The sequence below is a fragment of the Lepisosteus platostomus genome, chromosome 27 (genome assembly GCF_059453375.1).
Source record: "Lepisosteus platostomus isolate fLepPlt1 chromosome 27, fLepPlt1.hap1, whole genome shotgun sequence".
Lineage (NCBI taxonomy): Eukaryota > Metazoa > Chordata > Actinopteri > Semionotiformes > Lepisosteidae > Lepisosteus > Lepisosteus platostomus.
In genome coordinates this window covers 5,753,077-5,765,695 of record NC_142637.1, presented here as the reverse complement: position 1 = coordinate 5,765,695, position 12,619 = coordinate 5,753,077, and the positions used below count along the sequence as shown (strand labels likewise).

General features: G+C 44.6%; 1 protein-coding gene across 2 annotated transcripts in view; it reads left to right on the top strand.

The window, feature by feature from the left end:
- The window catches only part of LOC148639127 (AP-1 complex subunit mu-1), a 30,865-nt gene that overhangs the window by 2,066 nt on the left and 16,180 nt on the right, over positions 1-12,619 (top strand). Inside the window, exons 3-10 of one of the 2 annotated variants that reach the window (XM_088622259.1) lie at positions 339-406; positions 1,110-1,240; positions 1,451-1,598; positions 2,217-2,343; positions 3,996-4,135; positions 4,467-4,538; positions 5,912-6,070; positions 6,607-6,732. In XM_088622259.1, coding sequence (XP_088478385.1) covers positions 339-406; positions 1,110-1,240; positions 1,451-1,598; positions 2,217-2,343; positions 3,996-4,135; positions 4,467-4,538; positions 5,912-6,070; positions 6,607-6,732 — 971 coding nt within the window. Of the gene's footprint in view, positions 1-338; positions 407-1,109; positions 1,241-1,450; positions 1,599-2,216; positions 2,344-3,992; positions 4,136-4,466; positions 4,539-5,911; positions 6,071-6,606; positions 6,733-12,619 lie in introns of both variants that reach the window. The other variant, XM_088622258.1, reaches the window with a different exon arrangement.

The window sequence follows — 12,619 nt, the reverse complement described above, 5'->3', positions numbered from 1 at the left end:
AGTGTGGGGAGACGAGAGAGTAAAATGACTCCTTCCCTGCTTTTAGAGCTCCCAGTTAAAAATCTCCTTTAAAATTGGCCTTTTCCGATTGCTCTGACACCTTGTCCCTCTGAGCTGTACTGACACAGCTGCGTTCATGCTGATCCTAACCTTCACCCAGCCTTAACCCTCATGACCACTGCCTGTTGATGGATGTTTTATTAATATTCTTGTTATATAGATAATGCATTTAGTAAATTGTTGATGACTGGACTATACTTTTCATTTAATCGACTTCAATCTAAAGCGTGGCTAAAACAACACCAGCTCTTGCTTTCTTTAACATGTCATTTCAACAGTTGTTGCAACCTCCAAGAAAAACGCCTGTGTCTCCTTGGTCTTCTCCTTCCTCTACAAGATTGTTCAGGTGGGAAGTGTTTTATTTCTTCTGGCCCAAAATAAACGTTTAGAATTGTTGTGATTCATCTTTTTAGTGCCTAGGCTTTGCATGCAGTTTCCACTGCACATGTGTGCATGTCTTTTTGTTCTTGACGTTGGTTTGAAGGAGAGATTTGAATGAACTAGATCCAGTCCAACGAGATTAGCAGCTCGCAGGAAACCTGGAGAAGGCAAAATGACTTCATGTGCTTGTTCATTTCTGTACCTCAAAAGCAGTGTTTCTGTTGGCGATAAAAAATCTTTGTGCTTTGCACAATAATGCTCTTTAATGCGAGTACAGTTCTGGGTTATGTGTTCTATTGAAATCGGTTTACTATCATAAAAGGTGCCCCTGCCCTATTTTTAAAATCTTAAAATAAAAAAATTACCTGTTACAAAACCTTTTAAACTTGATCCTCTGTGCACGTTTAACAAAGTCTTGCACAACATTTTGAATCCTGTTTTTCAAACAAAGTATATAGTCGGCTCTGCAATCTTTTTATACTTACCAGCTTTATTTCTTGTGTGTCCAAAAATACAGCAGGGAAGATGCAATATCTGGGAATGACAAAATTACTGGCACGTGTTAGGTATTGAGAAGAAAATATCTGATGACGAAAAAAAATGAATTGGTGTTGCTGACACTAGTATCTCAGCTGTGTGGACTGACGCTGTCCAGTGGTGTTTCTCAGGTCTTCTCCGAGTATTTCAAGGAGCTGGAAGAGGAGAGTATTCGGGATAATTTCGTCATCATCTACGAGCTGATGGATGAGCTGATGGACTTTGGTTACCCTCAAACTACAGATAGTAAAATCCTGCAGGAGTGAGTGTTCCCATTTTTTCAGCATTCCTTGTAGTTTTAACACCTTTAGCCATTTTCTAGTTTTTTTTTTGTATTATTATTATTAAATAATATACTAGTCTTTGTGTTGCAGATTCATGATCATTGCCACAGTTGTCTTTAGTTGCTCTGATCCCATGGGATTGCATGGAAAGATGAGGATGGTATCCCTCAATCCTTGTCTTTCTCCAGGTATATCACACAGGAAGGACACAAGCTGGACACTGGAGCCCCCCGCCCCCCCGCCACCGTCACCAACGCAGTGTCCTGGAGGTCGGAGGGCATCAAGTACCGGAAAAACGAAGTCTTCTTGGATGTCATTGAGTCGGTCAACCTCCTGGTACGGAATCAAACTGGAAACTAACAAAGATCGGAAGAATCAGTGAATAAATTGTGGCAGTGTGCAATATTGTAAAATGGACGCGAAATTAGATTGGATCAACTCTTCAGTTAATCTACAAATGGCAAATTACAAAGCTTTTACTGCACAGACGTTTTCCATTGGATGGAACAGAAAAACCATCAAAGGTGCTGTCAGGTGTTGGATATGTAACACCTTATTACCACAGCTAGAGTTTTAGATATTCCAGGCTTTCTTAACTTATCCAGTTATCATCCGTTATTCAGTATTCAGCGGAAAGGCATTGATAGGAACAATTACATTTCTTTGCAGTGTTTAATCTTAATGTTAGTTCTGAAATTCTGCATTCAGGGTTTTTTCCCTCTCCTAACGTCTTGAATTCTAGGTTATGTATTGTAAAGTAGGTCTGAGGTGTTGAAGATATTAATTCATGGTTTTTACTTGGGCCGATCAGACTGAGAGTTGCAGGTGATGTCATTGTCCAGAAAAGGGATTGCAAAAACATGACCGAGTGTGGCCACATGATCACCCTGCTCGCTTGTTCACTCTCGACTTCCTCAGCTCACAGGCTTCTTTCTGGGAATATTCTCTCGCCAGGTCAGTGCCAATGGGAACGTGCTGCGCAGTGAGATCGTGGGCTCCATTAAGATGCGAGTCTTTCTGTCAGGAATGCCAGAGCTACGCCTGGGCTTGAACGACAAGGTCCTCTTTGAGAACACTGGCCGTGAGTTTCCCCGATGGCTCTTTGTTTTTTAAGCATGATGAGGAGCACGGGGAGCCCTGCCCCAGGTGCTTCTAGCTCAGAAGATCTAAAACCCTGGTTCCATGAACCTGCAAAATCGATAGAGCCCTTGCTCTTTTAACCTTATGTTCTCATTTTAATTTTAATCAACTCTTAAATAGACTTGCCCTCCCCCCTGCCAGCACCTACAGCATTCTATTTGAATTTCATGTTTTATATTTAATTATAACACTTAGGCTTTGCTATATGTTAATTCCGGCCATATGTTAAGCAGTATGTTTTGTTTTATGAAAAGAGGGAGCTTTATTCAGTTTGTTAAATTAGCTGACCTGTTAGGAGTATTTTCTCTGACAGTGCAGGATAATGCCCTCCCCCTGACAGCACCTAATGGGGTCTTTACAGTAGACCTGCTCTCCCCCTGCCAGCACCTAATGGGGTCTTTACAGTAGACCTGCTCTCCCCCTGCCAGCACCTAATGGGATCTTTACAGTAGACCTGCTCTCCCCCTGCCAGCACCTAATGGGATCTTTACAGTAGACCTGCTCTCCCCCTGCCAGCACCTAATGGGGTCTTTACAGTAGACCTGCTCTCCCCCTGCCAGCACCTAATGGGATCTTTACAGTAGACCTGCTCTCCCCCTGCCAGCACCTAATGGGATCTTTACAGTAGACCTGCTCTCCCCCTGCCAGCACCTAATGGGGTCTTTACAGTAGACCTGCTCTCCCCCTGCCAGCACCTAATGGGGTCTTTACAGTAGACCTGCTCTCCCCCTGCCAGCACCTAATGGGATCTTTACAGTAGACCTGCTCTCCCCCTGCCAGCACCTAATGGGATCTTTACAGTAGACCTGCTCTCCCCCTGCCTGCACCTAATGGGGTCTTTACAGTAGACTGCCTGGTACCCTGCCTTGTTGCAGCTGTCACTGCAGCTGCTGTTCTGTGTGCTGTTTCCAGAACATCTCCAGACCCCAATGGACAGGAATATGGGAGCCCCGATTTCAAACAGAACCTCTTTTTTTGGACCAAACTGGTACGGTGCAGTTGGTGTCCCTCAGTTTTAAAACACAGCTTGGAATGGCGGCTGAACAGAGTTAAACGCCGCCAAGTCAAATGCTGCAGTGAGTCAACTGCCATACCAAACGTGCCACAGAAATATCGGTGCACAACTCGCACAGTTCACAGCTGCGCCAATGAAAGAACGAGAGCACTGGCTGTTGTGTAGTTTGATTAGTTTTAGTCCTGATTTAAGGATGGTTTTCAAACCTGTCTCGGCTGATTGAAAACAGCGCACAAATTTGGCCTCTGAAGCTCCATTCTCCGAGCTTCACTGTAGTGTTAAGGCAGGTCTTCCTTCTGCCGGTCCTGAGGACTTGCACACCAGCTGAGCACACAACAGAACTTTTAATAGACCTCATAGTAGGATTCATCTGAAGCTTTTAATGGTTTTCAGTTCCTACGCAGGAAAGAGGCTGCCTTTGAACTACAGCGTTTCTTAAATAACTTGAAATACTCCGCCTCCGCGGACGGAAACAACCTGGGGGAGGTCCCATCCCGTGAGATGTAGGGTGAAGGATTGACACGAGTAAAGAGCCGAGCTGCGGGCCTGAGAGCTAAGGTGTTTGTCTGTGCCAGGAGGAAAGAGCAAGTCTGTGGAGCTGGAGGATGTGAAGTTCCACCAGTGCGTGCGGCTGTCCCGCTTCGAGAACGACCGCACGATCTCCTTCATCCCGCCGGACGGCGAGTTCGAGCTCATGTCCTACCGCCTCAACACACACGTGAGTTGCTTGGTTTTAAACCCCCCCCCCCGCGATCTGTAGTGTGCAGCACCGTGGCGCAGTGGTTAGCATTGCTAGCTCTGGGGCTGTAGTTTTTTAAACTACAGAGGAGTCCCTTCCAGTCCCTGCTCACTGGTTTGTACTGGGACCGGTGGATTGCTGAACCCGTATTTGGATTGCTGTGGACAAATTAGGCTTTAGAAGACAGTTCAGTTCTTTCATTTGGATAAGTCATTACTTCCGGTCTTGGACACAGATGTGTGGTTTCCTTATAAGCTTTGGGGTGCAGGCGGGGCGCCGCTTTTCTTCAGATGGTCTGTGTGCATTGCAGGTGAAGCCGCTGATCTGGATCGAGTCGGTGATCGAGAAGCACTCGCACAGCCGGATCGAGTACATGATCAAGGTACTGAGTCTGCCTCCTCCTTCTCCTGTCCCTCCACCCCAGGCGTCAGACTCACTTCCTGGAGGGCCTTGAGTTGTCTGGTTAAGCTTGCAACTCGAGCAGTCAATGAGACAATTTAAAAAATCATTTTCTTAGGCATGTGTAGGAATTTTCTTAATGTTTTCTGCTGTGTTTACTCAAAATATTCAATTCGCTAGGTGTAGTTGCCTGTGAATCACTTGGGAGCCTAGTTAGATATATTATAATTCTGCAGTTAATTAAATAATTAGACAAGTTATGTAACAGAGCTTGTGTGGAACAGAAACTTAAAGACACAGGGCCCTTCCACCAGGAATTATGTTTGACACCCCTGCTCTACACATTCCTTTAAGCATGAAGTTCTTATTCACCTGGTTGTGAAATGTCCAAGAGCAGCTGTCTGTCTGTTGATGTATTTGGAGGAACTGACATATTTTTCAGCTCAGGTTTCAGATTCAAGTGTCCCTCAAATAGCTGAAACTTTCAAGCTTCAGTCTTGAAAGTTATGAAACATCTAAAGAAAGTAAACTGATTATATGTGATGGGTGACTTCCAGTCCTCAGGGAGATGTCCAGCACTTTTTGTGGGTCTTTTTAAATCGTCAGCAGCTTCAGACCTATGCAGGAGGGTTAGTGTGGTTCAATTAAGCCTTATGTTACGAGACAGAAAGATAAAAGCAGTCAGCGATTTATCTTTTGTATTTACAAATTTATTTACAATAAAAATAATATAATAACCATTACTTATAACAAGTAAAAAGAACAAACCAAAGTTCACTTATCTAAAAGTCCTGGTCCATAAATGCACTTCTGTCACTTTTCTGTAGATATTCGATAAATAGTAAATCCACACGCAAATCCTGGCCACACGTGAAGTGTCCTCAAAGACTGCTGAATCCCATGAGCAAAGTGTACTTGAAGAACAAAAACCCCATGCAAATCGGTCTGTCGGTCGCCCTTTATATACCCGAGCCACTGCTCGAACTTTCTGAACCCCTCACGTGACCTGTCCACGCTCAACGGATTCCGGAATCATTCTAGAACATTCTGATTCCGAAAACACAAAATACTATTAATTATTTATATGAAACAAAGTTCTTAACAATGAACTCTCTAGTCAATATGAAACAAAAATATCTCTATTTATTCGTAACCCCTAATGGAGCTCGTTTAGGCTGGAGGTTGAAGCTGTTTGTCTTGCGGTGGGCCACATCGTCCCTCCCGCAGAGGAGCAGCTGAGCGGAGTTAGCGGGGGGGGTGGGGGTCGAGCCCTCCGTTCAAGCCCCGATGCCAGCATTCACTGCCTGTGAAATCCCACCCCCAACACGCTCAACACAGCCCACCTCTCTCCACCAGGCCAAGAGCCAGTTCAAGAGAAGATCGACGGCCAACAACGTCGAGATCCACATCCCCGTTCCCAATGATGCCGATTCTCCCAAGTTCAAAACCACGGTCGGGAACGTGAAGTGGGTGCCGGAGAACAGCGAGATCGTGTGGTCCATCAAGTCATTCCCGGTGAGCGCCGCGCACGGGGCGGGCTCTTGAGCCCTTTGTGACCCACACGGGCAAGATTGGCCCACCAGCAGAAAGAGTCTATGAGCCCTGCATCTGGGCTTCCCGGTTTTCAGTGAGCTGGGACGGACGAAGAGCCGGGTTCCACTGAACAAACTGCATCTCTGCCACATTCGAGCGGGATATTCTGCAAAGGTTTCTTCTGCCTGCAAGAAAGAAATGTCGCTTTTTTGAGTTTCACCAGGCGTCAATGAAACATTTTTTTCATTGGACACGTGAGCCATTGTTTGTAGCCAAATCATGGTTCTGTGAATATATTGCACTTCTCGTCCTTGAAAAATAATAAAACAATATATGCACACATCGTATAAAATAATAATTTGACTGTCTAATAATTTCAAGATAGGTAGAAACCTGTTTCTACGGGTCACACTCAGTCACCTGTTTTTATAGACTGATGTAATACATGTAATTTTATGTATTAATGTAAATAAAAAGACTGTAGTAGTATTATAACTTGGATTCATTACTTTTCTCAGGGAGGCAAGGAATACCTGATGAGGGCTCATTTCGGGCTACCCAGCGTAGAGGCTGAAGACAAGGAAGGAAAACCGCCGATAAGTGTGAAGTTTGAGATCCCCTACTTCACCACCTCCGGAATCCAGGTAGGCGCTGCGTTACTGCTTTCTTCCACCAGATGGCGCGCTGCCTTTACAAAGCGCTGCCGAATGCGAGAACAGACTCTGGAGGCAGCGCAAGGCGGCGCTATTGTTTCACGAAGGAAGCGTGGCGCCCTGCAAATCGTTAACGTGGGACACATCAGCGTGGTGGAGCGCACGCCGTACAGAGCAGCAGGAGCGAATCTTTTTAGTTCTGAGGGGATTAAAACACTGTTGTTTAATCCCAGCATTTCCAAAGATATATTTATTTCATTTTCAGCAGGAGTACAAGTGCTTCTTAAAATTTAGAATCACTGGGAACTGGGAGTGCAATATGTCATAGGCTTCAGAGTGAGGGTATGTTCTTTCTTGGTATCAATTATTAGACGTCCCTGTGAGCATCTGCCTCAGACCCTGAGTAGTGATGACTGTGCTGAATTTCGAGCTTGGCGCTTTGTCGCAGTTGTATCGTTTCAGCGTGAAGCTCGCTCGCTCATTTTTTGTCCTGTGTTGGATTGGGCCAGGCTTGGATTGGATGTTTTGGAGGACACGACCTCTGGGGAGCGTTTTTTTTAATTAAAAAGTTCCGGTGTGACGAGGCAGAGAGAGCGAAAAGGTTTGTGCTGGTGGGGGGGTCTGCAAACCAGCATGTGCTTCTCTCTGGGCAGGTACAGAGCGTGCCAGCCCTCAGACCTGCGCTGCCTCACAGGGAGGGCAGGGCTGGATCTCTAAGAGCTACTCCCTGTCTGAATCTGCGCCCTGTTGAGGATTCCAGGGCAGAGAAATGAAGGGGAATGAAAGTTCAGGTGCACAGCCAGGTGCTGCAGACCAGTCGTCCCTGTTTTTCCATTTAGAACAGCCTGGAGGACAACTGCTTGCCATCCAGTCTGCAGAGAGGGATAAGCCAGCCTCCAGCCATCTGTCTGGTTGATTGAAAAGGCTATTTCTCTCTGCCAGTGTACCTTTTTGTCTCCAGTGTTTTTGAGCTGCAATCTAGTTCAGTCCGAGAGTAATTAATTTGTCTTATTCACCATTTTGTTGCCTGTTTTCCTGTAGTGCCCAATCTTTTCAACACCCCTTTTAATCTCCATCTGTCCATTTTCCAACTGCTTGATTCAGTTTGGGGGGAGCCGGGGCCTATCCAGACAAGCGGGGGGCACAGAGCACAGACACGGACGCACGCACACTCGCACCGGGGCATGTTTTTCCATTTCAGTCATAATTATCACACTGCTACATCTCCTCTGCGAATGATCACATACTTAAAATCGAAGTTATCCTTAAAAAGGAGCATTCCTGACCTACAAAGCCCAGTACTGCTTCCTGACATTTATTAGTCCCGATTTCGGTTGCTGTACGTTCAGTCTTTCTGGTACAGACTGCTCAGTCCTGCTGTATTGTATGGAAATGGCTTCACCACTACTACAATACTCCTCATGCTTGTGCCATGTGACCTTCAGAAACTGCCTGTCGATTGTAAGAAAACTCCACAGCTAAACTGTCTGTCTGCTTTTCGCGCTCAGCATCACATCCAGGAAGAAATGGATCATCAGATGATTATAACCTGGGTGCCAGAAGCAGACACACCCATTTTGATGCATTCTGGGAGAAAAAACAGGATTCTGGGAAAGGTCCTAGACCAAAAGAGGCCCCCAGGAGGTGTGCCTGACTGGAAATCTGCATGCATTGTGAGACACTGTATACACCGATAGTTACTGTAGATGTGTGTTTCTTTTTACTAAGCAATTTCTTAACAGCAGCTTGAAGTGGAAAAACAGGATTTCCCCTCATATTTGGTTTAATCTGTGCTGTAATACCTGAAAAGCTAATTGAGATAAAACATGCGGTAATTACCGTCAAGTTACGTGATTAATTGCTACTCTTACTTCAAACAAACTGGCTACAAGCTCTGATTTCTGAGAATTATTTTTTTTCACCCTATTAGTCCAACAGATGAGGCCAGTTACTTTATTAAACTTATTGTGAGTTTTTCCACTTGCTTATGCCCAAAGGATGTTATTGTACAGCTCGTTTCTTGTACGTGTTATGGGTTATTAATCACAGAATAAGACATGTTGAAACGTTTCTAGACTTACAATAAGGAGCATGGCTCTTGCTCTTGAGGTGTGAGACGAGGCCTCATGTTCCGTAGATCAGCATGGAGTATTTTGTTTTTGGATCAATTTCACTTTAGTTTCATACCTTTAAAGAATATTAGGCATCCCAAACGGAACTGAAAATTGAAAAAAAACACAGATGCTCCCATTAAAATTCAATTTCTCATGAAATGAGGAAGTTTTTGCAAGAATGGAAAGCGGATTTTTTTAATTTAACCTCTGTTAGTTAAGATGCTGCTCTTTTTTTCATTCTTCGTGAGTGTCATCTTGGCTAATAATCACCACTGTTGCAGCTTCAGAGCTGCTATGCTTTTGTATAGGTAGGTGAAAATCTTCCATCTGAGCGATTTTCAAGTCCAGGCACCCCTTCATCAAACCAACAATGAATCACATCTGATTTAGTACAGGGTGTAAGGAAACACATAAACGAATAATGGTTTTGCAGGCTGCAGTGAAAAGGGACTTGAGTTAGGGTTAGTGAATCTCGGAGCATGAATAAATTAAGACAAAGGCCACTTAAATTGGTATCCCAATTCTGTATCAGACATGAACTCTGCTCATCATCCGTCAGTTTGTGGGTGAGATGCGGTGAGGCTCACATCACAGTTGCGCAGTCTGATGGACCTCTGTCTGTATGGAGTTTGCATAGTCTCCTTGTGTTTGTCTGGTTTTTCCTGGGTGCCCTGTTTTCCCTTCACATCCCAAAGACGCGTTGGCCAGGCTTAATTGATGGCCTCGTTGCACAGCCCTGCGATGCAGGGGGCAAAGTGTGTTTTCACTTCCTCCCCAGCAGTCAAGCGGTGTACTGATATTGCATGGATGGATCAAACAACTACTGTGCACCCTGAGCAGGCATTCCAGAGAATTAATCGAAAAACAAAAGATCACAAAGTGAGATGGTTAAAATACAGCTCGGCCTATAGTGCACTTAAAGAGCTAAAAGGAAAAAGATGAGAACTACTGAATCTGTGACCAGAGTGTCTGTTTTTTTGTAACCATACTTTGTTGCTGCACTGGAGCAGCTAAATCAGTTATGTCCCCTCCACATCTCTCACCGCGCGAGATGCCGTGACTTTGAAGACCTAAGGCTTGATCGCGCCTAAACTTTTGTTTTTCACACTTTCAGAAAGCACAGAGGTCACGTCCTCGTCTTTATCCGCAGGCCGAGTGGCTGCCTCTGGCCTGTGGATTTTCTGATCAAACGGTTAAGGCAGGGCTAAGGGGCTGGACGGAAACCACTTAGCTAGCTGGAAAAGTGTCGCCCCATCTAAGTGGTTCCCAGTCCTTGTCCTAGAGAAGAAGCAGAAGAAGAACAGTAATAATTATTCATTTGCTGTTTGTCCCCAGCTCTTTAACATGCTGGAACTGTTCTATCTTGTTAGTGAATCAAAATCCCAAGCTTGGGACTAGAAACAAAATGCACATTTTGCAGTGAAGCAGCTTCCTGTTGCTTCAGTCAGTTAAGACTCCGCTGATCTAATGAAGGTGGGATGGGATGAAGCCCAGCAGGTGTGTGGGTCACCAGAGCCAAGCATGGGGACCGCTGCCCCATCCCAACGGGGTGCAGCACACGGGCTGTTTCCGTCTTGCGTGGGGTGGCAGGAGAGTCGTTGGCCAGCCGTTGCACGGGGGCGACGAGCTTTGAGGACTCTGGGCGTTCGTGTCTTCCTAGGAGATGTGAGTCGTCAGTCTATCTTGGCTGATGGCTTTTTTTTCAGCACTGTTGGTGTTCTCCGTTCCCTGTGGCTTGACTGTGTAGCCGGCCGCCTCCCGATGGCGTTTGATGTTTCCATTAAGAGCGCAATAAAGTGCCGCCGGCTGAGCTTTATTAAAGGGAACAAGCCGAGCAGCCCAGCCATCGGTGCTGTGCATGCGCGCCACACGGCCATATTCGTATTACAGATGAAAACGGCACAAAAAAAACAAAAAGCCGGGCACCACATAATCGGCTTCTTAATTAGACACGCCGCATATCAAAGTTGTATTTTATTACACCACTAACTGCTGGGGCAGATGTGCATTAAGCATGGAAAATAGTGCCCCGCCACCTTCTGCCTGTGCTTTTGCCATTGTAGAGGAGAGAGGAAGTTGTTCAGGGCAATTATACAGCAGCAAGAGGGGCTTATGTGTTTTACAGAGAGGGGGAGAAAGCCACATCACGACCTCTCTTTCTTTCTGCCGTGTAATCAGGCTGAGTCTGTAGGCTGTATTTGACGTTAGATGGCGGTACTTGTAGAGCAGGATGTGCTTTCTCGAAGCTGATGGCAGTGCTGCGTATCGGGGAGCTCATATTGCGTAGTGGTGGTGGGGATTCTGCTCCTGATAGTTTATACAGCCTCGCGGCAAAACAGACAGATGACTTGGAAACAGGCCAGAGGCGCCCAGTTTTATGTCAGTCCTGCAGGTTTGCTGAGATTTCCAGCCAACAACGTGAAATAAGCTGGTTTGACAGCATAATGATTTTTTAAAAAACGTCCGTCTAGGCTACGTACCTGTTGGGCTCTGGCAAGACCTGCGTAATGGTGGAAATTATTGTTTTAAAAAAAAATCACCAAAAACATGCACTTTCATTTTTTTTTTACTCTCCCATCTGTTATTTCTGCTGTGATTGGAAGCAGCAGAGATTAAGATGGTAATGTGATGAGTGCACAGCACTACGGCATTACTGCAGGCCAGTTAGATCAGATTGTTTCACGAGACCTGGCGAGAGCATCTGAAGTCATGCTGGGCCTTATCGTACATATTGACATACAGTTCAAGTTCAGATATGCGACTTTCTGTCCAGGAGTTTAGTTTCTCAATTTTCTTGGTGTTGCACCATTTTCTGTCCCCAGTAGAAAAAAAAACAACATTGAGCATAAACTCATCAACCTTATGCAGAACAGTGTAAGAATTGATAGTAAAGGCTGTGAACAGAAAATGATCTCTAAATCATGCGTGTACACCTGTTACTTCAGTAAGTACATTTACTGGTCTGGATCCCAAAATGATTTAATAAGGTTCTGTCTTTTTACAGCAATTTGCTTTGTTCATGCTATTCGTGCTTTGTAGTTTTGAGTCTTTTCTATAGATAGGCAAACCTCTAATGCAGATACTACTAATGTAATTGTGCAGCTTTTAAGAACATTCTAAAAGTTCAAGAGATAAAGCGAGACAGTGAATGAGTACCGATCTGTACACATGATTAGATTGTGATGAAGTGTTTTGTGGTTTTCTTTCTGTTTGCTCAAACGCTGAGGAGTCACATTCTAGAATACGGTTTTGTCCACTCAGAAAGAAAAATTTCATTGCCTGTGGAATGACTATAAATTATGTAAGGCAAGATCACCAGAATGCATATGTCTAGTACAATATAATAGTAAATCACTTAGGAATCCTGAAAAGTAAAGGTGTTTGATTTTGATAACTTTATTAAACGACTGTGTGTGTCTTTTACAAATGAAATTGCAAGCATACAGTCTCTCTTTAGACTAATATGAATGTGAAACTATGTGTGAGCAGAGTGTAGACAGTTTTTTTTTAGGCTTTTACTATAACAAAACCCACATTATGTAGATAAAAACAAAAACATACAAACAAGTAGAGGCTAGATGTACATTGGAACATCTGATTCAGCTGAGTGATGTCTTAAGATTAATTGCTCATTGAAATCAACTATATCTTGAAAAACGTTGGGGTATCGGGGTATCAACAGCATGGTGGGGTAGCTTGATCCTCACTCCCACAAAGTAAAGCCCGTGAGTATGTAGCCCAGAGAAAATAGCCATTGTATATTC